This window comes from Aedes albopictus, chromosome 2 (genome assembly GCF_035046485.1).
Source record: "Aedes albopictus strain Foshan chromosome 2, AalbF5, whole genome shotgun sequence".
Classification (NCBI taxonomy): domain Eukaryota; kingdom Metazoa; phylum Arthropoda; class Insecta; order Diptera; family Culicidae; genus Aedes; species Aedes albopictus.
The window spans coordinates 307,125,752-307,149,858 of record NC_085137.1 but is presented as its reverse complement, the minus strand read 5'-3'; the positions used below and the strand labels follow the sequence as shown (position 1 = coordinate 307,149,858).

The following is a 24,107-nucleotide window of genomic DNA, read 5'->3' as shown; positions in this document are numbered from 1 at the left end:
CAAGTTGATTTGAAAAAAGTCAGCACTTCTACTGGTAAACTTCCTAATATTCCAGATTTCGTGGCCAAACCCAATCACAGTACTTACATTTCGGTGAAAATCAAGACGGCAAGGCAGAAGCCGAAGCGACACAGCATGGATCCAGAGCGGTAGTCGGTATGTTGGGGGAAAGTTTATTTTGATTTATGCGTCGATCAAACGTGGACCTATACTTTTTCAGTTGGTTCCAATGGTATGGGACAAGCTCAGAGCCAGTCAATGGGAGCTGACTGTGGCTCATGTGATGGTGGTAGTTATTTGTACGGTGGGTAAATGTTAAACTTATTGTCGGAATTTACTATAATCAGTGACTTTTACAGATGCACGACCGGACCCTTTAAGGGTTCCGGATGGTGATAGATTACGACTACCGGATGGTTACGATTATCGAGTTCCTGGTACAAATGGTGCTGGAGTAGGAGGGGTACAACATCCTGGTTCTACAGATACTGGATTTAGACCAGGTTCCGACAGTTTTGGACAATTTGGACAACCCGGAGTCTTAAGACCTGCTGGAAGGCCTAGTGACGCAGGGCCTGGTACTGGAGCTCCCGGTCGACCAGGTGATGCTGGAGCTGGAGCTGGTGTGGATGCATACGGGAGACCAATTGGTGCAAGACCTACTGATGGAAGACCAGGTAGACCCAGCGATGCAGGTGTAGGTGCTGGCTGGCGACCGGGTGATGGAGGTGCAGGAGCTGGAGTTGATGCGTATGGAAGACCTATCGGGGAAAGACCAGGTGATGATTATGGACGTCCGGGAACACCTGGACGACCTGGTGTGGGGCCTGGAGTCGATACTTATGGTAAGCCGATAGGCGGAAGGCCAGGCGATGATACGTATGGAAGACCTGGTACTTTAGGACGGCCTGGGGACAATGGCGCAGGTACTAATGTAGATGCATATGGTACACCAGGTGGCTTACGACCAGGCGATGACTCATATGGAAGGCCAGGAGTAGTTGGCCGTCCTGGTGATGCTGGAGCTAGTGTTGACGTATATGGTAGACCTATTTCCGGAAGACCAGGAGATGACCTAACCGGAAGACCAGGCGCAGGGAGACCAGGTGACAGATTAGTTGATGGTTATGGTAGACCAGCAGGACCTGACGGACGACCTGGTGATCATGGCGCTGGGATAGATTCATTTGGAAGGCCATCAGCAGGTAGACCAGGTGATGGATCGGGTGATGTTTCAGGAAGACCAGGAGTAGGACCGGGGCGACCATCTGAAGTTGACTCGTATGGACGACCATTAGGCCCTGACGGAAGACCTACTGGAACTAATGGTAGACCCGTTGGTCCAGATGGAAGACCACTTGGTCCTGTAGGACCTGATGGGAGACCACTCATTACTGACGGCCGTCCTAGTCAATTACCTGGATTCGCTCCAGGAACCGGAGGTCCCGGAAGTATTGGAGGACCGGGAACAATTGTAGGTAGACCAGGTTCGACTGTACCACCAAGCGGCCCTGGTACAATAGGAGGTACAGGACTGACTCCCGGCAGGCCAGGTGCAGGTACAACCGGTGTAGGAGGGCCTGGAACCGTTGGAGGACCTGGAACATTTGGAGGACCTGGAACGGTTGGCGGACCTGGAACGATTGGAGGACCTGGAGCAGTTGGAGGACCTGGCACGGTTGCAGGACCTGGCGTACCAGGTGTTCCTGGATTTATAGGAGCATCTGGTGGACCGGGTATCATTGCGGATGTTCCTGGAAGACCTGGAACATATCCCATTTCAGGTGGGACACTGCCAGGTCCAGCTATACCAGGGTACATTCAGCGGCCAGGAGAAACTACAGGATATTATACTCCTAGACCACAGGGACCTCAGCAACATATTATTGGACCATCTCTAACTGATGTCGGATCTTCTGATACAACCGGTGTATACCATACAGGTGCCCATTCAGTAACACTTCCCGGACATGATCACACTGTCGTTAACCCTACTGGTGGACTCACTGTTTTAGTAGGAACGGGAAGCCCTAAGCAGACGGTAATTGGCTCTGACAGTCGCTTAGATGGACATGGGCCTGTAAAAATCCTTTCAGGTCCAGCAGACAGCAGTGGACCACCAAAACAAACCGTTTATGCACATCCCGGTGGCGTTACAGTGCTGGTGGGAACAGGTGGCCCACATCAAACGGTACATCATTTACCAGTTAGTGGCGGTTATGGACACGGAACTGCGGGTGTCGGTGTTCCTATTGGCCCTCAACAAGTTCAAACTGTAGGAGCTGCAGGTCAGCATCCAGGAGGATTCGTTCATACACATCCAGGGATCACGGGTCAGCCCGGCACTAGTGGACAAGTACCGATTGCAGGAGCAGGCGTAGGTGTTGGTCAGATTCCTGGAGGTCAACTAAGACCAGGTGGCTTATCCCCCGGGCATTATCATACAGGGCAGCATCCTATCGGACCTGCGGGACATTATCCTGGAGGTGTCGGTCAATATCCAAGTGGTCCAGGATCTGGACATTATCCAGGTACTGGTCAGCATCCCGGGGGTACAGGGGTTGGACATTATCCAGCAGGACAATTTCCTGGTGCTACATCAGGGCAGTTTCCGATTGGAACAGGTGCTGGTCAATATCCAGGAGGTACGGGCGCAGGACAGTATCCTGGTGGAGCAGGACACTTCCCTGGGGGGCAATACCCGGGTACCACAGGTGGTGGGCAATATCCGGGAGGAGCAGGTGCTGGTGCAGGTCAAGTCCCAGGAACAGGACAATATCCAAGTGGAACAGGAATGGGTACCTATCCGGGTACCAGCAGTGGTCAGTATCCAACTGGAGCAGCAGGTACTGGAGCAGGACATTACCCAAGTGGAGCAGGTACTGGACAGTACCCAATTGGCGGAACTGGTGTGACTGGTGGGCAATATCCTGGAGGAACAGGCGTCGGAGTTGGTCAGTACCCAGTAGGAGGACCCGGTGTAGGCACTGGTCAATATCCAGGAGGTGTAGGTACGGGGCAGTATCCAGGTTCAGGACAACTACCAGGAGGTGTAGGTACTGGAACTGGGCAATACCCGGGAGGAGTTGGCGCAGGTACAGGGCAGTATCCCGGCGGTGTCGGAGCGGTTACAGGGCATTATCCCGGAGGTCCTGGTGTAGGTGCAGGGCAGTACCCAGGAGGTGTCGGAACAGGAATTGGAAGTCATTACCCGGGTGGAGCTACAAGCACTGGTGGAGTAGGTACCGGTACAGGACATTACCCAGGAACAGGTGTTGGGCCTGGTGCTGGTCATTTCCCTAGTGGAGGAGCAGGTCAGTATCCAGGAACAAGTGTAGGACAATATCCCGATGGAGGTTCAGGGGGTGCTGGAACTGGAGTTGCACAATATCCAGGTGGCTCCGTCGGTACGGGTGCAGGACAATATCCTGGTGGAACAGGTACAGGTGCAGGTCAATATCCAGGAGCAGGAACAGGGGCCGGTCAATACCCAGGTGCAGGATCAGGGGCAGGTCAATACCCAGGCGCAGGAACCGGTGCCGGTCAATATCCAGGAGCAGGAACCGGTGTCGGTCAATACCCTGGAGCAGGCACAGGTGTTGGTACCGGTGTAGGACAATATCCAGGAGCAGGAACCGGCGTCGGTCAATATCCAGGCGCAGGAACAGGTGCCGGTCAATACCCTGGAGCAGGAACCGGTGCAGGACAATATCCAGGAGCAGGAACCGGTGCTGGTCAATACCCTGGAGCAGGCACAGGTGTTGGTACCGGTACAGGTCAATATCCAGGAGCAGGAACCGGTGTCGGTCAATACCCTGGAGTAGGAACAGGAGGTGGTACCGGTGCAGGTCAATATCCAGGAGCAGGTGTTGGTACCGGTGCAGGTCAATATCCAGGAGCAGGAACAGGAGTTGGTACCGGTGCAGGTCAATATCCAGGAGCAGGAACAGGTGTTGGTACCGGTGCAGGTCAATATCCAGGAGGAGGAACCGGTGCCGGTCAATATCCTGGAGCTCCTGGTACAGGCCAACACTCAGGAGTAGGCACCGGTACAGGTCAGTCAGTAGGCACTGGTGCTGGTACGGGACAGTACCCAGGAGGAGTAGGTACCGGTACAGGTCAATATCCAGGTGTTGGCACAGGACAACTTCCAGGTGGTACCGGTGCAGGTCATTACCCGGGAGGAGCAGGAACAACTTACCCAGGCGGTCAATACCCAGCAAATGTGGATCAATATCCGCTTACGATTCCTCAAGCAGGAGGAGCAGGAGCCGGAACAACCGCTGTTGGTGGACCATCAAATATTCAGGTTGCCGAAGAAGATGATGCATTTTCTCAGGCTGAAACATCCGTGAAGAATGGCGAAGCTATGGCAAGTGCACAAGGGCGAAAGAATGGAGGCACAGCGCAGACTCAAGTATCCGGAACGTATACCGGAGCGGGTTCATTTAGTGCTAGTGCACAAACAAGTGATAGCGATAGATCCGCACAGGCACAAGTATCCGGAGGCAAAGACGGCGCATTAAGTTCTGCTCAAGGTGCGGGTGGTGTAGGAAAATCGCAGTCACAGGTTCAGGTGAACTCGAAGACCGGAGGAACATCTGCTACGTCACAGAGCGGTGGTTTGGGTCATGAAAGTCAATCGGAGGTACAGTAAGATATGGAGAAAAATAACAGACGGTAATGTAATGATTCGTTGTTTTAGGTTGTAGCAAATGAGAAAGGTGGATTAGCAGATGCCCAATCGAGTGGACCAGGACAAACCTCGTCGCAGGCACAAATCGGATTCCGACCTCAGGGTGAGGATAGCGCACAGTTAAACATCTTCAACGGTGGTGGGCAAGCTTCAGCCCAGTCCGGAGCACACTCTGGTCAAAGCCAATCGCAAATCAGCGGAAATTTCAAGTAGGTTGATGTGAAGTTGGTGGATTTAAATCATCCATTTTAATTGCTTCATTTTAGGTTTGGAATTTCCTATCATGGAGCAGCTCAAGCTGCATCAGGAACAAAGGAGCAGGTATCGCGTTACCGAGAAAAGGGAAAGCAGCTGTTCCAAACGATAAATCTTTACGGCCGAACTAACGGGTACGGTGCTGCTGACAAAATTAAATGATATACTTTCAAAATTGCATGCATGACATACGCAAATACTGAACACAAACTCACACGATGCATTTACTTTGCTTTCTCTTTTGCACACACATACATCACATTCGCACGAACACACCGAACAGTGCCTCAACGAGACGAGAGTCCGACGGAGTTGATGCCAACGGTATGAGACTACGGACATCTCAGCAAAGTTCCGGTGAGTATATACGGCTTAAGAATCATGATGGTACAAAATTGGGGTATTCAGAGATATTAAGAAAACTGCATATCTTAATCTGTATGAGAAACTCAAAAAATTTTGTTTTTCGTCAGTTTTGGTGCCCAGGAAGTATTAAAAAAAAAACATTTTATATGTTGCTCTTGTAACTTTCCTGGAATTAATCCAGAAAAAATATTTTAGGATTATGTACTCAATAATTTCTGTAAAAAATTTCTTCTGAAATTACCCCAGCAATTCCTTCCGAAACTCAACCGGGAATTTCTTCTAGGATTCCTGTCAACTTCTGCCGAGATTACTTCAAAAATTACTTATGGAAATTCCACCATGAATTCTCCTTTATTGAGATTTGTACAGGAAGAAATATTTGAAGAAATCAGTGTTGGTAAACTCACACTCAAAGCACACTCATGAACCGCTCCTACGTGAGCAAACTCGCACGTGATTCTGAATCGTTTTCTCACGCGCGAGAATTTCATGCAAAATCTCGCACTCACGAGTCAAGCGCCGAGATCTCATTCGCTTGTAAAACGAAACCAAATACATTTGAACGGCAATCAATGTTGTTGTACGCTAGATTTGCTTCTGTTTTTTCATACAATCCTAAAAACTTCGATGTAAACATTAAGAACATCAAGAAATAAAGGAATGAGTGAAATCATGAGTCAACTCATGCATGATTTTTTCGGCGGTGAGTTTGGCGAGTCAAGAATCGCGCGTGAAACAACTCAACCATGAGATTTGAGAATTTGAGTTTTTACCAACACTGGAAGAAATTCTAGAATATATTCTGGGAAAATCTCAGAAGGAATTCCAGGACGAATCGTGGAAAGATTACGTAAAGGAGTCCCAGAAAGAACCCTATTTGAAATTTCTGAAGAAATCCCAGAAAGAACTCAATAAGGAACTTCAGAAGGAATACCTTAAAAATCCCAGAAAAATAACTTTTGGATAAATCATTTAAGGAACTCCAGGAGGAATCCCTAATGGAATTGAAGAAATTCCAGAAAAAAATATTGAGGAATCCAAAATTGTTCCAAGATTAATCCCAGAAGGAATTCTTGCAGGAGTCCTATAAGAAGTTCCCAGTGAACTCTCAGTAGGAAATCTTGGAAGAATCGCAGAATAATTACTGAAGGAACTTCAGAAGTAATTTCTGGAAAAATATAAAGAAAGAGGAACTACTTCTCTGAAGCAATTCTTTGAGTAATCCCAGAAACAACTCCTTCCTGTAAGAATTCCAGATGAGGTAGGAACTGTTGGACTGTTGTAGGAATGTCCGTGAAGGAATTGTTTTCGTGAAACTCGAAAACAATTCTAGCAGAAATTACTTACAGAAGAATTTCAAGGAAGAAATTCTCCCAAATAAATTTCAGAAGGAACTTCATAAGACATTCTTGGAGGAACCAGATAGATTGGATAATGATCATAAACTTTGTTGAACTTCATGATGCCCCCGATTAGTATTGATATGCGAGAGATTAATAATATCTATCTCTATTTCAGTTACCGATTTCCAGACACCTCCCAAACCGGATGAGGAAGTCGAATATGAGGAAGAAGACGAATACGAAGAGGATGATTATGACCAAGTAACCGAGAGCACAGGTCTGGTAGGAGTTGAAGCTAAATCGCGAAAGACATCAAGCGATAATGAAGAAGCGAAGACAACCATTGTGGAATTACCTCCGCCAACAGTTATGACTGCATCGGGTACAACAGCTCGTCCTAACAGGAACTACAATATCAATAGTGGTAATGGAAAGACGTTCTCCCAAAACACTCCAACGCAGAAGCAGACCGCCTTCGTCCCGAATCTGGACAAGTACCGACTCGTACAGACGCAAAACGGCAAGACTTCGGTGCACGATGCTTCCAGCGAGAAAACTCCCGAAGGATTTAGCGATATTCATGGTGAAACATCATCCAGCGTAGATACAACTACAGCTGCAACAACCACTACCTTACGAGTGACAAGTTCAACTCCAAAGTACAACACGCGCTATCTGCCATCGAAGCATGCAGATGCGACGAACAACCGAATCAACGGCGCCGGTGTCAAGCAACCTAATCCGGACAGCTACATCTCAGTCACTAAGCAGGTGACCGGCATCGATGAGAACAGCAAAGTGCCTGCGATCCCAGGCAAGAACTACGAGTCAACTTATTACACGAAATCGTCCACCTGCGGATATTTCACCTTTTCGTGTAACATAGTGTACGGCGAGAATGGTCGAAGCAAGATTTGCAAGCCAAAACCACCCACGAATGGAAAATGCTAAACAAGAGCTGGTAATAGACCGAAATAGAACTTCACACACGCACATACATGCACAAACATACATAACTGCCATCAAATCCAAACGTTATTTTAAGGTGAAAGTCACTCATCAAAACTGCCACAGACGTTGTTGTTGACGTCGCCATAGACTCGTACCAGTAGTGGCCAGTGCCATAAGCGATAAGATTTTTACCAAAAAGTTAAACCCTAGTGATCCAAAGATAGTGAATAAACATTGTACGTACTTTCCCCATGCAAGGATATTTCGGATGAAAGGAACGTCCCTTGGTGGGATGATTTGTTTGTCTCACAAGCCAAGTACATATTTTTAATACACGTAACTTTGCACGATTTGTTTGAGCTTCGAAATGATAAATCTGTCTGGTTGTTCTAAACTCTTTGACGAATATCAACAAATCTAGAAAATAAAATCTGATATAGACCGATCGATTTATACGACTTACTTAACACAGCTAATGTTTTTTTCATATTGCCGACTGCAGTGAACATAGGTATCTTCAAGGATCCACGAGCGAAAAACTTGTTATTTTTGTACCTAGTGTCGACAAGGATGTACCGAATCATCTGATGAGAGTTTGGCAGGTTTGAGTATCAGCGATCATGTAGGGTTTCGTGTTTCCTCTAATGGAATTCCGGTGATTAACCACCGTATTCTTACGATTCTAACTCTAATATTCACGGCGAGAAAGTGCTAAGAAAGTGCTGAGTCAAATAATCTACAAATGATTCAAAACATCCTTGATATGTCGATACTCAGGAAACTTCGACATTTGTTGAACGAGATCCCGAGAAAATTTTGTCAAGTGTTACATAGCAGGAAAGTTCCACTAAAATTCAGCTTTTGGTTTTTGATGATTTGTTTATGAATATCAATTTTGAACCGTGAACGAAATATCAACAGTTTTTTAAACGAATTTCACCAATTGTGCTCATTTTACGAGTGGGGGGACGTGACCCAGCTCGACTAGCATATCGAGGTGACAAATCTCGAACCCAATAATGAGGTGGCTCTCCATCCATTTGATTTGCACGGCGAGTCACTTCATTCGATTCGAGATTTTTTACCTCGATATGCGAGTCGAGCTGGGTCACGTCACTCCATTCGTAGAATAAGAACAAATATGTAAGTGTTCCGATCAATGCTATCAAAACTATGCCAAAGACCGGTAATTCGATTTTTTACGAAATGTCGACGAATTTAAAGATGGCTTCACCGAGGTAAACCGCCATGTAATATGTTATCGAGATGTCAGGATTCTCGGCAACTCGTTTTCAGAAATCGAGATCAAAATATTAATGTGTGAGTGTTCAAGAAATCCGATAGAGATATTTCGTTTTAGTAGTTTTATTTTTTCGGAAGAGTTATTGAACTAGTTCTAGTTTTCTATCAGATTTCAAAAGATTCGCCCCGTGCGGCGAAATTCTGTGATGGCTACTAGAGTATATAGTCTTTACGTATATATCACAAAGTACGATTAAACACGACACGACTAAATGCATTAAACGAATACTAATACTAGGTGCTATAATATGCTTACTGGAGAGTCAGATAAATGCATATTCATCTCTTAAGGAGTACAGTAAATAAATTTTTATGTTTGTCATTTTTGTTTCGGATGTGTTTTGTTCGAGATTAGCTCCACCCATTTGGGACGACCTGCTCAGTCGTTGTCGCTGTTGTCGTCATTGGCCGATAGGAGACTAGTGGATCCATAACTACGGAGTCTGTAAATACAATAACAAATGATGTTATAAACTACCGCCTTCAAACTTCTATACTGAACACCAACGGAAAAATTGATACAATGTACATTTTGAAACAGTTTTAGTAGCTATCTAGTGTTGCTACATGACTCGAACTCTTGCCCACAATTTTAACGTTTGCCTCATTAGGGTGGTTAGCCAAAAAATGAACAAGTTTCAAATGTTGTTGAACAGTTTCTGAAAATCTAATTACAAATCGAACTTGAGTAATTCTTCGTGCAATATATCCCTTTCGGGACGGACCACAAAAGATTGATTATCTCAATTTTTCTCTTATAAACTAAACGTCTTCTAGAAAAAAAATTTCTTTACTTCGGTTACTTCATACACCTTTATGCATTAGAGTAAAGTGGGGCAAAAGTTCGAGTGGGGCAAGAGTTTCTTTTGAAGTTTTCGAGCTCAATTCAAATTTTATCTTCCGGGTGTCTAGGTTGTTCGAACCCTTTTTGAAAAAAAATCTTTCACTCCAAAAAATATGAAAATTGATCAATATTTCGAGAAGTTATGACAAAATGTTGTTTTTTGATAAAAAAAATTGTAACATGCGATGGCCCTTCCAATGCATGGAATGAAATTTTAATGAAATCGAATTCGATATTTTATTTTGGGGCGTAGCTAGGTATATTTTGAAGATGCTCTAGCATGTATAACTTTTAGCAAAAAAGATTTGGAAATCGTATTTTACATATAGTGGGGCAAAAGTTCGATTTGTGGGGCAAAAATTCGAGCCATGTGGCAACTTTAGGTATAAACCTAAAATTCTGCAAAATGTACATATTATCTCTAAGAGTGATGGAATTAGTGAGAAAATTCGATTAAAGTTGAAAAAAAAAAGTTGTTTTATCTGAATTTGGCGGAAAACTACTAATTTTTGATATAGTAAATTTAACCCTGATTTGGGTAAAATCCAAATCGAATTTTAAAGTGTATTCCAGTTCTAACATCAAATATTAAGTGGTTTCAGGTATTCCTATTACCAAAGTGTAAAAATAGTGTGCTACGGTTAGCGAAATTCCACAAACACTAGAATCGAACTTTTGCCCCAGTGGTGGGGCAAGAGTTCGAATAAAACACACACATACAAAAAGTGTTGTAACTCAAAATTGAAAAGATATTTGGCGTAACTTTTTTCAGCAAAATTTTAGCTCATGGATGGTAGAATCACCACACGGTATTTATTTATTTTTATCTGCTTCGATTTTTTGAAATAGGTTGAATTTTCAACTACGGTCGAACTTTTGCCCCACCTTACTCTATGCGTTTTCGCTCAAGTTTTATCAGATGTGTTGTAGACGCATACGTTCGTGTTCGTGTTTACGTCGTTCGTACCGAACCAATAGTCCGTTGTACGTAATCTAACCTAAATGGAATTCAGTTGTAATCAGAGTTTATGTTGAAGGGTTGGAAGGGCATGGACATTTTATTGAATTCTCTTGCAAACCTCCTGGAACCCGTTGAAAGTCCAGAAAATTCTTCAAAACCTCAGACACCTTGAAACCTCAAGAAACCACTTCCAAATTCCTCTGGAACCCTTAGAAACCACCTAAACGCCACCTAAAGAACTCTTCAGAAACCCCCTGGAACGTCTTGAAACGCCTAAAACGTCTAGATATTATTCTTAAATACCTTTAAACTGTATTGGCAACTCCCGAAATCTGAATCCACTGAAGGTCCAAAAGCAATTTAGAACCAATTGGCGTATCAAGCCTTTTCTTTTTTATTACTCACTCTCCAAAACAAACACGAAAAAGGTAAAGGGTGGAAGGGGCACGAGTTTATCAAGGAAAATGAGTGAGAAAAAAATATAGCTGACTACACCAATATCAGAACCCTTTAAAACATCGTGAAATGCTTTAAAACTTAAAATCCATTGAAATCGTCTTGTAGGCATCCAGAAACATCATGATACCACTTTCAGAGCCCCCCGAAACCCCTCAGAAACCCCTAGTAGCGCCTTGAAATCTCTCTGAAACCGCCTGGAACACTCTGAAACGCCTTGATACCCCAATTACATCGTTTCCCAAACTAGGCTCTCACGGGGTTGGGCTTTTTTAGAGCAATCGAAGCGAGCCTGTAAAGCGGTTGGAGGGTCGCGAAACGAAGCTTGAGAAGCTATGCCCTACTAAGAGCATTTTAAACTCTTTTGGTAGATCCCTGAACCTGCCAAAATCCATCAGAAATCCAGGGAAATATTCGGAAACCCCCTGAAAATTATTGAAACGCCTTGACACTAATTGATACCCACCTGAAAACCTCTTGAAAATCTCTTGGTAGTCCCCTGAAACTCCAAAAAAACCTATCAGGAAACCCACTGAAACAGCCTGTAACCATCTTGTAAGCATCCTGAAACCTACGGAAACAATTTCCAAACACCCCCTGAAAAGCCCTGAAATATGCTTTGAAACTCCACCAAAAACCCCTTTAAACTCTCTTGAAAGTCCTCCAAAACCTCCTTTAAAACCTCTGAAACGTCTGCAAACCCCTCTGCAATTCTGGAACCTTCGGAAGCCGCTTCCAAACCTCCTGAAGCCACCCGAAACGCCTCGAAACCCTTTTCTAAAAACTCCTTAAAACTCTTTTGAAAACTTCTAAAATCCCATTAAAACCTCTGTAACACCTTTAAACGCCTTGAACCCCTTTGAAGTATCCTTGTAACCTTCTAGGAAGCAATTAAAAACCTTGATATATTCTTATAACACTTTGAAACCGCTCTAAAAATGGCCAGAACCTTCTAAATCCCACGGAAACCCCTCTGAAATCTTCCCGAAACGCCTTGAAACATCCCACAGTGGAGCACCTAGTACATCAAAACTGATCAAAATTATTTTGACTTATTTTCGCAACCAAAATACAACCCAAATTAGTAATGAAACGTATTTCATAGTTTTCAATGAATTTTATAACAATAAATTCACCTAGCAGTGAGAAACAACCAATCTAACTTACTTCAACAAGATTTTTTTAAATAATAATACCACCATTCCATAGAAAATTGATATAGTGTGTCTCCGAACATCGTGATACTTGGTGGTTTTGTAGTTTATCGAAAATAATTAGACCCATATTTTTTTTTATTTCATCATTAGGGTGACCAATTTTATGATTGTAAAAATCAAGGTTTTTCGAAACAGAAATTTTTCAAAAAATTACAGCTTTTGAACCAGTTGACCGATTTTAAACTTCTTTTTTATGCTTGAAAGCTGTTGAATTCTAGTTTTCAGCAAAAATACGTTCAGAGTGCCAAATAGTGATTTTGGGCAAATAATATCATATAATAATATAATTATCACGATTTTTTCAAAGTGTTGCAACTTTTGAAATCGGAAACATCCCGAAGGTTTTCTTTCTGCACTTAAAAGAGGAACAATAGTTTTACCATACACTAAAAGCAGATTTTCCGGAAACAACCGGAAAATTAAATTATTTCATTTTGAATGTGCGGTAAAGGATTCCATCATTTTTTTTTTCAGTATTTTCATATATTGTATGTAAATTTAACGTCAATTTATTTGGGTTTCTAATTAACAGAATAACAACATTAAACTTCTTTAACAAACTGCATCGTTGAATTGATTGACTATCAATTTTATTCACTTTGTACGGTCAAAACTTGCACGCGCTGTGAGTTATATCACAGTAAACGGCTAACATCCAGCTTCACTAAACCTCTACTGATAAACGTAAACAAAACATTGGGACACTGCTTAGCTGTCAAACGATTACACGATAACTACACTTGGCAAAAACACAACGGAAAACCCAATTACTTCATTTTAAGATTTTCCATTTATGATCAGGTTTTGATATGATTTACTCCAATGTGCATCCTCGTAACCTACAGCTCTTTTGTCCACTAGGGCACTACGTGAGCGCAGGTCATTCACAGAGAAAATTTTCTACTCAGTGACTGAGTTGGTCTTACTCAGAAATCGAAAAATCCTTTGTATTCTTACTCAGTTTCAGCTAAAAGTGGGACAACCCATTGCCAATGGGTTGTCCCACTTTTAACGGAAACTGAGTAAGAAAACAAATGATTTTTCGATTTCTGACTAAGACCAACTCAGTCACTGAGTAGAGAATTTTCTCAGCGTTGTTACTGCAATGTATGTACATAGTTTGAGAATCACTTTACTAATGTTATGGGTACTAACCGCTATGGGATTGCATCTCTTCTACTTCGTCGGCGGTAGAACGGAGAGCACGTGCTCTGGGGGGGTGGTGGTCTAGTGGCTACCGCTTCTGATTCGTATGCAGAAGGTCATGGGTTCAATCCCTGGCCCGTCCTTTTCATCCTACTTTATATCTTTCTATCCACTTTCTCTCGCTCTCTCTCTTCTCTACATATACAACTCATGTATATTCATATGTTCATAGCCATCGCTAGAACCAGAAACGAATTGAAAAAAGTCGTTTCCCTCCCTTCCAACTTCCACTTACAGCACAGTGTATATATAACGCCTATAAGTTATGCAACCAAAGCGTGCTGTGTCGCTTGACCTTATTCACCACACAATCTATCACGAACACTATAAATAACCCTATCCATGGATCTCATCACCGACCCAACGGTGACTCCCAGATCTCCCATCCTTTCCGTCTAACAAATACCCCAGTCCGTGCGGGTTGTGGGGACGCAGAGTGCTCTCGGTCTCTAGTAGCAACAACCAGTACACTCTAACATTCCTTTCTCTTCCCAGCTGACTATAAGGACTTGGCCGGCGCCGTTATTGATCAAATATGCATGAGCTGCTAAAATTGCACTTTGAGAATAAGTGGAATGTCCCAGCCCCTTATTCAGTTGGATCTCAGTGCAACTGGTACCAGTTCAGATCAATCACGGAGGAGCAACCATTGACATGTATAGTCAGAATTGATCGTTTTGATCGGTAGAACGGAGAGCACGTGCTCTAGTTGCTGTTGTTCCACATCAGTTCTTCGCCACTTCATACATAAAAAAATGTAATTTGAATGGAGGGGGCGAAGACCAGACCAGTGCCGAAGTCTAGTGGTTTTACCATACTAACTGTTCAACAATTGGCGAATTACCCTATGCGTAAAATATGTTTCCTACACCAACTTTCAGTAATACTTTGAAGAATTCAATTTTAAATTCATGACACAATATTCCGGCGAATGCTGGTTACAATTAAGTCTTGGCATAAGAATATTTGGCATAATTAATACTACAAACACTACATAACTTTGTAAGGACACAACTCTACAAAGGGAGGAGGGATCTGAACTGGCCAAAGATAAGTCGACGTAGTTTGCGCCGTATACCAAACGTCTCTTATGCCGAATGTCCTTATGCCAAACGTACCAGACTATAACTATCTGCCCAAAAAGTGTTTTAAGCCAACTTTCAGTAATCGATCTATGGTTTCATATATTATATACACTGTGGTGCATAATTGATCGGACAAACGCCGATTTTCATACAAAATGGCCAAGTTTGAGATGCTGTAACTATGGTTTGCTTTGATGGATTGAGCTCAATTTTTGACACGGAACTACAAATATGCTGAATTTTGTGTAAACAAAGTATAAAATGTTTTCGTTCACAGGTCTGGGCGTGGCAAGGCGTTGAAAATATTGCAAAAGTGATCGGACAGCGGCACGCGTGTTAATCAAAGGGGTACCGCTGTCCGATCACTTTTGCAATATTTTCAACGCCTTGCCACGCCCAGACCTGTGAACGAAAACATTTTATACTTTGTGTACACAAAATTCAGCATATTTGTAGTTCCGTGTCAAAAATTGAGCTCAATCCTACAAAGTAAACCATAGTTACAGCATCTTAAACTTGGCAATTTTGTATGAAAATCGGCGTTTGTCCGATCAATTATGCACCACAGTGTATGAAACCATAGATCGATTACTGAAAGTTGGCTTAAGAGGAAACAAACCATAATATTCCTATAGTAATTATAATGAGTTTCGGAAGAATTTTCCTGAAACTCCAGTAGAACATTTTCAGGTGATAGAGTAGTATTATCCTTCAAAACTTCTGCTTACTCACCAGAAACCAAACATCATCACCTATTTAACTTTTCATAAATTTAGAAGTCCTTTAAAAAGCACACTTACAAGCAAACACCAATAAAAAATGCACAAGCCAACAAACACGCACCACCAACTCCACTTACCGTGTCATCCTCGGATACCTTCAGCGCATCCAGATTGATGTTGTTCATCTTGGTTATGTTCAACTTGCTACCAACTCCACCTCCGCCTCCTCCACCCACCTTCACCGGAAGATCGTTATCGAAAAACTGACCGGCGGAATCGTTGATCACCGCCGCTCCGCCGGACGAAACCTGTTGTTTCATCGAAGACGAGGACAACAGCGGAATGCTGTCATCGCATCGGTTGTCTGGGAAATTGTTGGAATCGTAGTACGAGCCCGGTGCGATGCCGGAATTGTTCGTATTGGACCCGGACCCGGCACCAGCCGGGACACTGGACTGACGCTTCGGAATGCCGGAAACGGAACTGGATTGGGACGAGTGGTGCTTGGAACCATTTGGACCGCCCGAGGACCGCTTCGAATTGTGTGGTCCTCCCGCCGAAACGACGGCCGATCGCGAAATGTTGTCGAACTTTTGTTTGGCACGCTCGAAGTCGAACATGTTGTTCAGGGATTTGTCTTTGGCGTCGTACGGGGAATCGTTGTCGATGTAGGTCGGTTTGGCATCGTAATAGGATCCCGAGAGGAAAGAGGGTTGAGTTTCGGTCGTTCCGGAGGAGCGGGATTTCGGCTGACGGTCGTTGTAGTGGCGCGAATCGAATAGTTGCTTGAGATCGTTTATGTTCGGTTTGTAGTTGGAATTGGAGGTGAAGTTAGATTTGTTAGTAGCTTTGTAGTTGCCCAAGTCCTGTAGGTTTTTTGGGCTACCGCTGAGTTTGGGTTAGTTGATTAAGCAGGGGTGATAGTGATTTGGTATGCATTAGCAGCGTCCACAAGAAATTAAGCATTGTTTTTTTTTTTTTAATGTTGTACGGTGAGTTAAAACTGATGAAATTTCGGAACACTATATTTTTCTTATCGCAGTTGTTTATCCTACATAGGGTACCGAGTCACTTAGTGGCTGGTATTTTGTGCACTTTTTCGCTATAGCTCAGCTAATTTCAAACCAAATTTTGTACTTGTTTATATACTATAGGTACCTATCTCATCGCATTCCAAGAATTGTGTCAATTGGTTCAAAATTGATTGAGTTATAGCAGAAACGAGTCCAAAATAGAAGCCCTGCCGAGATGGTTCTACTTCCCTACAATATCATAAGCGCATGAGAAACAAATTACCTACTAAAAAAAAAAGTTATTTAGATAGCATTGGCAATAAGCGCAGAAAGTTACGGATCACAACAATATGCGGAGGTTTTACCCTGCGTAGATCCTGTCCCAGACAAATTTTGGGAGTATAACTTGTCGACTGTTTATTGATTCTAAGCAGCGTACGATTAACATTTGTAATGAAATTAACCAGCGAAATGATAGGGAATTCTTCCTTGTCATGATAAATTTGATTCATCTCGGTGCAATCACGAATACTTCTGTTTCTAATAAATACCAACCGAGTTGAGTTTCCATGTAACTATGGCCTTGTTTATAGGTTGGGTATTACAAAAAATATCTTTTCCGAATTTTCATCAGTGTTTAATCTATATGACTTTACAAAAAGCTACTGGTGTTAGTATGAACAAAACATTCTTTAAAAACTTACCTAGTCTGTAAGTGTTGAATTTGGACCTGTAGGCCTTCGGTTTGACCGGAAAGCTCCTCATTGGTGCGTTGCAGCCTACGAACGTGATTGCAGGCTGAATCCAGTTCATCCTCTGCTCCGGCCAGTTCGCGTTTAAGTTCCTCGACGCGCGATCGCAGCCGCTTCACCTCCGTTTCGTACTGCTCGGCCCGCCGAACTGCATGCCCTAGTTCGGTGTTCGCTTCCGAAAGCATTTTCTTCATTTTGCTGTGCGAGTGCCGGATGTCACTTATTTCCTGTTTTTGAAGATAGAATCGACTAAGTAAAGGAAACACAATAATTGGTGATCAACGACCGTTTACCTTATTCTTATCCAGCAGCTCTTGCTGCAGTGCGCGGAATTCGGTGTCGTTATTGCTGACCGGGCCCCGTCCCTTGCGTTCCAAGCGTTCCTGCAGATCTTGGCACTCGGCACGCAATTTCTTGTTTTCCCGCTCGAGGTTAAGTTTCTCCGTTTCCAGGCGCTCCCGTTTGCCCCATTCGGCGGCATTTTCTGCCTGCATTCGTTCCAGCTGCAAATAATGAATTCGTAAGTTTTTTTTTTGAAAATTTAGCTGGACATGTAGGGTGGGACGGGGCAAGATGGGTCACCTAAGGATGAATCACCATAACTTTGTAAATACAAATCGTATCGCCCATATAGCCGAGGCGGTAAACGCACGGGTATTCAGCATGACCATGCTGAGGGTGACGGGTTCGATTCCCGGTCGGTCCAGGATCTTTTCGTAAAGCAAATTTCCTTGACTTCCTTGGGCATAGAGTATGTTCGTGCCTGCCACACGATATACGCATGCAAAATGGTCGTTGGCAGAGGAATCTCTCAGTTAATAACTGTGGAAATGCTCATAGAACACTAAGCTGAGAAGCAGGCTTTGTCCCAATGAGGACGTTACGCCAAGAAGAGAGAGTGATTTGTATTCGTCCGCTACTCTTTAATACACTAGTTAGCTATGCTAAAAGTCGATAAAAAGTTCATTAAATACAAAATATGATGTTAAACAAGCAGTTTTAAAAAGTGATCGATTTTGCGCCGTGAAAAAAGTGCGGGGCAAGATGGGTCACCTTTTAAATAATTCACATTTTCTCAACGAAAAACGTCAAAATATAAGATTTGTTCCGCATTCATATATGCTCCATATCCATACTGAGTAAACATGAGCTACTAGTAAACATTTTATAAATTTATTTGGAATATAAAAAAAACTTTACGATTTGAGTGGTCCTAAGGCGACTTGAAAATCGGTGTTTTCACTAAAAAATTATCATAATTTTTTGTTATAATTTTGAGTATTCATTTCGCTTGATTGAAGTCATTTTTAATATAGTCTTGTAATAAAAAATAAATAACTTTTGAATGCTCTAAAAATACGTTCAAAATTGAAGGTGACCCATCTTGCCCCGCGGCCGTTTATATGGAGATTATATGGAATCAGGCCAAACATTTCAATAGGTCCTATCTGCATTTGAGAGGCTCTCTTTGTTCACGTTCTCTTTCAATTATTGCAATGTAATGGTACCCTTTTCAACTATTTTTGCAGTACAAATCAAAAGACGATTGTTTTGATCATCGTTCAATGCAAGGAGACAATTATAATTCAAATAAACAGTTGAGATATTAACGAAAGAGAGGGAAACCAAAGAGAGCCTCTCTTCTGCAGATTGGACCTTTAGACATGTTTGGCCTGGAATGTATCGCATAAGAAAAATGGCTAAAAACCATTTTATTTTTTTATTTCCAATGAGAATGAATATTTTTTCAATCAATGCCCCAAACTTTTGTATATTCATGCTAGTCATCTAACAAAATTATTAACATAATCAAAACATGAGTAATGCGCCCGAAAATGGCACTGACCCATCTTGCCCCGCGACCCATCTTGCCCCGCCCCACCCTATTAACCCGTTATCGTCCAACACCTCACAACTGAAATCTTACTATAAGATTGTCATCAAGAATCTTAATCTAAGGCCGATGCAAATATTAAATTTGTTTTATGTCACCCCCCCCCCTTCAAAAATCCCGAAATTTTGAAAAAATGTTTTCAAGCAACAATTTTTCAATAGTCGAAAAATATGTTTTTCAATAGTGGATGTAATTTTTAATTTTTCAATAGTTTTTTTTCGTTTTTATTTTTTTGTTCCTTATTATTTTTTGTCCCCCCCCCCCCTCGTACCCGATGAGAGGTCGCGGACATAAAAGAAATATAATATTTGCATCGGCCTTACTGTTATGAATTAAAAGAAAAAGTATCCTAACGATATATATGCGCTTAAATTTCCTCGTTTTTATGTGTAAAACATTTCGACATTCTTTTACTTACATTTGGGTACTTTATCGTCAAAGTGCATATAAGTTCGCAGCTTTCAAAGTGAGCTGCGATCGGACTTTAATTTTTATCAAAATTGATAAAACAAAGAATTTTAATAATTTCAGTTCAAATATAAATAGTAAAAAAGCTTTATTTATAATTCAAAAAAAAAATTAATTAAAGATTCTCAGCACTTCACAACAATTTTCGGTTTCTGGAGGATTGCATTGCAAAACTTTTAAATTTGTTAAATAAAGTACGTAGATTACCAAATCTTAGGGAAAATAGATATAAAATGTTCAGAAGCTGTCAGGACAGCTTTTTTTTAAGTTTTTATTAATGTGTATTTTAACTTAAATGCTAATTCTACACTCAGTTGTCAGGACAGCTGACAGTGACGGTGAGGGGTCATATTTCTCAAAACTCAAAAAACTCAACTCAACTCAAAAACTAAAAAAGGCGGGTTTCAAAATCATGCATGAAATCGACACATAAATTGATGCAGATTTTTCACGATAAGAAGCAAAACCAAGCTAGAGCTGGAAATCACAATTTAAGAGGCAAACAAACAAGTTATGATAGTGATGTAAATAAAAATGTCGTCCCGAAACGTTTGAGACAGCACGAAATCCTGAAGATTGACACTAATTATTAGTGACAGTATTATGGAACGAACTTCAAAAAAGTTTCTTTTAATATTTACTTTGAACTAGGCCGATGCAAATATTAAATTTGTTTTATGTCACCCCCCCCCCCTTTCAAAAATCCCGAAATTTTGAAGGGGCAAAAAAAAAACATGGCGGCTCATGACTCCATCTTCAATAGAAAAAATGTTTTCAAGCAACAATTTTTCAATGTCGAAAAATATTTTTTTCAATAGTGGATGTAATTTTTAATTTTTCAATAGTTTTTTTTCGTTTTTATTTTTTTGTTCCTTATTATTTTTTGCCCCCCCCCCCCCCCTCGTACCCGATGAGAGGACATAAAAGAAATATAATATTAGCATCGGCCTAAGTTTTGGTAGGAATCCTGCAAGGAAACCCTGGTCTTGTTTTGAAAACTAATCCCAGATAGAATCTCAGGGGGAATCTCTGGAGGAACTCCTGAAGGAATCGCTGGTGAAATGCCGGGAGGAATCCTTGAAGGATTTCCGGAACGATTCCCAAGTGAAACTCCTGACGGAGAATTTCTAGAAGAATTCCAGGAGGATTATCAGGAAAAAAAAATCCATGGAATCACAGGAGACACCTTTGAAAAATTTCTGGAGGAAATTATGAAGAAAAACCTGGAGAATTCTCTAAAGAAATCGCTGCCAAAAATCTAAGAGCTGCTAAAAAAATCCCAAGAAAATCCATAGGGCAATCCCTGGAGGAATTCCGATAAAAAAATCCAGAGAAGAATCTCATGAGAAATTCGAATCGAAAGTTATCATCCCGGTATTAATCCTTGGAGAAATGTTGGGATAAATACCTGTATGAATCGCTTGAAGCATCCCACATATAAGAAAAAAACAATCTCCGTAAAAGTCCTGGAAGAAAGCTCTGGAGGATTCCCGGGAGTATTTCCGAGAAGAATCCCATGGGAAATCCCGGGAAGAAATCTCTGCAGGAATTTTGACAATCAATCCCTGAACTAATCTCGGAGGGAATTCCAAGTGCCATATTTGGAGGAATCCTTGGAAGAATACCTGGAGAAATCGCGGCAGGAATCCTGGGCGAATCCAGATGAATAACGCTAAAGGAACTCCGAAAAACAATCCCTGAGAGAAATATTGGAGGAATTCCGGTAGGAATTCTTGGAGAAATTCCTTAATTGGAAGCAATCTTTTCATGAATTACTACAGAAAACCCTGAAGAATATCGGGGGCAAGTGTTCCTGAAGGTAAGGTGTACTTCCGGAAAGAGTCCCTGTAAAAACAATCCCCAGCAGAGTCCTGGAAGGGATCTCTGGAGAAATCCCGGAAGTAATTCTGAGAAGAATCCCAGGAAAAATCCAGGGCGAAGCCCCAGAAGCAATTTCTGGAGGAGTTCTGACAATCAATCTCTGAAAGAACTTCGGAAAAGCTATGATGAATTGCAAGTGGAATCATTGGAAGAACTCCGTGAGGTATCTTTGGAGTTATACCTAAAGCAATCTTGGGACTCTCTCTCTCTCACTGTAGGATTCCCGGGAGCAATTTTGAGAGGAACCTTATGGGGAATCAAAGAAGGAATCCCCGAGAGGCATCTTTGGAGGAATTTTGACAATCAATCCCTGAAACATTCTCAGAGGAAAGGCTGAGATGAAATCCAAGTGAAATATTTGGAGGAATCCTTGGAAGAATTTCTGGAGGAATCACGGGTGGAATCTCGGTAGGAATCCTAGAGCAAAGCAAAGCAAAGCAAAGATAACCGTACACATCGTAGTTGCTACTCCGTGATTGACCAGAACAATCGAAGTTGCACAGAGAGCCAATGAATGTGAAAGCTTGGGACTACCTAACCATTCTCAATGTGCACAATTCGAGAGTTCAGATATTTAAAGTCAATAACGGCGCTGGCCACGTCCTTACGGTCATCAGGAAAGGGAAGGAATGTTAGTTCAACAACCGTTGCTACTAGAAACCGTGGAATCCACAGCATCCCCACAGTTGTCACGGGAAGGAATGGTGGTTAGTAGGGTAGGGTAAGGTGTGGATCTAGGAGCCACCTCTGTTAGGTGATATGATCCACTAGTTATATGGAAATACAGGTCGCGGTCTTCATCACGATTATGATTTATTTGATCACGATGACCACTGATCCCGGATTTCGTGCTCGCGTTTCCATCGCCCTACCGTGGAAACCGACTGATCTACGATTATTGTAGCGCGATTCTGAACCCGGATTTTTCACTCGCACTTCCATCGCCCTACCGAGAAAACCGACTGACCAACGAATATTGTAGCGCGATTCTGATCCCGGATTTTTCACTCGCACTTCCATCACTCTTACCTGAAAATTGTCAGCCATTCGAAAATTCTCAAACTAATCTGATTCCGCATTCCACACTATCGCTTGCATGGCTCTACCGAGAAAACCGACTGACCAACGAATATTGTAGCGCGATTCTGAACCCGGATTTTTCACTCGCGCTTCCATCGCCCTACCGAGAAAACCGACTGACCAACGAATGTTGTAGCGCGATTCTGATCCCGGATTTTTCACTCGCACCCCCATCACTCTTACCTGAAAATTGTCTGCCATTCGAAAATTCTCAAGCTAATCTGATTCCGCATTCCACACTCGCGCTTGCATGGCTCTACCGAGAAAACCGACTGACCAACGAATATTGTAGCGCGATTCTGATCCCGGATTTTTCACTCGCACTTCCATCGCCCTATCGAGAAAACCGACTGACCAACGAATATTGTAGCGCGATTCTGAACCCGGATTTTTCACTCGCACTTCCATCGCCCTACCGTGGAAACCGACTCAGGATCTCGGTAGGAATCCTAGAGACAAATAACTCTGAAGAAATCCCCGAAGGAATTCAGAAAAAAAAACAATCCCTGAAGGAATACAGCAGGAAATTGTTGAAGGAATTCCGGAAGGAATCTCTAGAGGAATTATTGGAGAAATTTATTAATGAATACTGGGAGCAATCTCTGTATGAATTCCTGCAGAAATTCCTGAAGAATTTCGGGAGATAGTGTTCCTGAAGAAATGGTGTACCCACTTGTAGAGCCTGCAAGATAATCATATCAGAAATACTGTACTGCAAATAGCACGCTGGGCAGAAACAAGGTGGATAATGGAAACAAAAAAAAAACATCTCTTACCTCGGTTCTCAGCTCACACAATCGCCTCTCCAGAGTCTCCCTAGCAGCTACTTCCTCTTGCAACGAGTTGTTGGTAATCCTCATCTCGACCCGATGCTGTTCTTGCAACGTCAGTAGCTCTCGCACTGCATCTTGTTTGGCCGCGCGTAACTCCTCGCATTTATCTCGCAGTTCCTGCATATCCAGTCGGAACTTCTCGAAACTTTTATGAATACTGTTTTTCTCCTCCCGTTCGATTTGGATCGTTTTCTGTGCATCGTCCAACCTTAACTGCAGCATCGATATCTTCTGCAGTAAATAATCTTCATCATAATCGTCCTTCGACAGCTGTTGAATCAGTCTTCGCTCTTCGGCCATCACGTCAGTCTTGTCCTTAAACTCTACGGAATGCTTAGGCATGGCCCCACCCTGCAGGATATACTCCTCGACGTCCAAATCGTCCTGACCGCTGTCATCCGGAAGATTGTTCACCTTCGTCACCAACCCATCCTCGCTGTTCACATTCTTCAGCCCATCCGAGGAAATATCCGGCGAGCAATTGTTATCTCGTCCATCCCGTTCCGGTTCGTCGGCCGCGTCCAGGCTGGCCTTGTTGAACTGCCCGGCATGCTTCATCATCAACATGTGGACCTTTTCCATTTCTTTTTTTAGCTGGGTGATTTGAATTTCCAGCTCGCATTTCTCCCGTTTGTAGGAATTTGATTCTTTGATGGCCGCTTCTAAACTGCTACGTAGTTGCTTCGACTCCTCCCGTGCCTTGTTCCGTTCTGTTCGGACCTGGAAAATAAACAAATATTGTATGTTAAAAGCATGACCTGTTGTTGTGAACCTTTCATTGG

At 42.6% G+C, this 24,107-nt stretch overlaps 2 protein-coding genes across 6 annotated transcripts in view; one reads left to right on the top strand and one right to left on the bottom strand.

Moving 5' to 3' along the window:
- The window catches only part of LOC109428694 (fibroin heavy chain), a gene marked incomplete at its 5' end in the record, with an annotated part of 32,125 nt that extends 24,262 nt beyond the window's left edge, over window positions 1-7,863 (top strand). Inside the window, 7 exon segments of the mRNA XM_019704503.3 lie at window positions 56-156; window positions 221-304; window positions 360-4,648; window positions 4,706-4,905; window positions 4,963-5,085; window positions 5,235-5,308; window positions 6,836-7,863. Of these exon segments, the coding sequence (XP_019560048.3) occupies window positions 56-156; window positions 221-304; window positions 360-4,648; window positions 4,706-4,905; window positions 4,963-5,085; window positions 5,235-5,308; window positions 6,836-7,611 (5,647 nt within the window). The 3' untranslated portion in view covers window positions 7,612-7,863.
- Window positions 7,864-7,907: 44 nt separating this feature from the next.
- LOC109424281 (coiled-coil domain-containing protein 102A) overlaps window positions 7,908-24,107 on the bottom strand; it is a 53,350-nt gene continuing 37,150 nt past the window's right edge. For 2 of the 5 annotated variants that reach the window (XM_029879771.2, XM_062852195.1), the window contains 5 exons: window positions 23,269-24,045; window positions 17,463-17,672; window positions 17,122-17,396; window positions 15,542-16,292; window positions 7,908-9,356 (listed from right to left, as the gene is read on the bottom strand). In XM_029879771.2, coding sequence (XP_029735631.2) covers window positions 9,348-9,356; window positions 15,542-16,292; window positions 17,122-17,396; window positions 17,463-17,672; window positions 23,269-24,045 — 2,022 coding nt within the window. In that variant the 3' untranslated portion in view covers window positions 7,908-9,347. Of the gene's footprint in view, window positions 9,357-15,541; window positions 16,293-17,121; window positions 17,397-17,462; window positions 17,673-23,268; window positions 24,046-24,107 lie in introns of those variants that run through there. The other 3 variants (XM_062852196.1, XM_029879773.2, XM_029879772.2) reach the window with 3 other exon arrangements.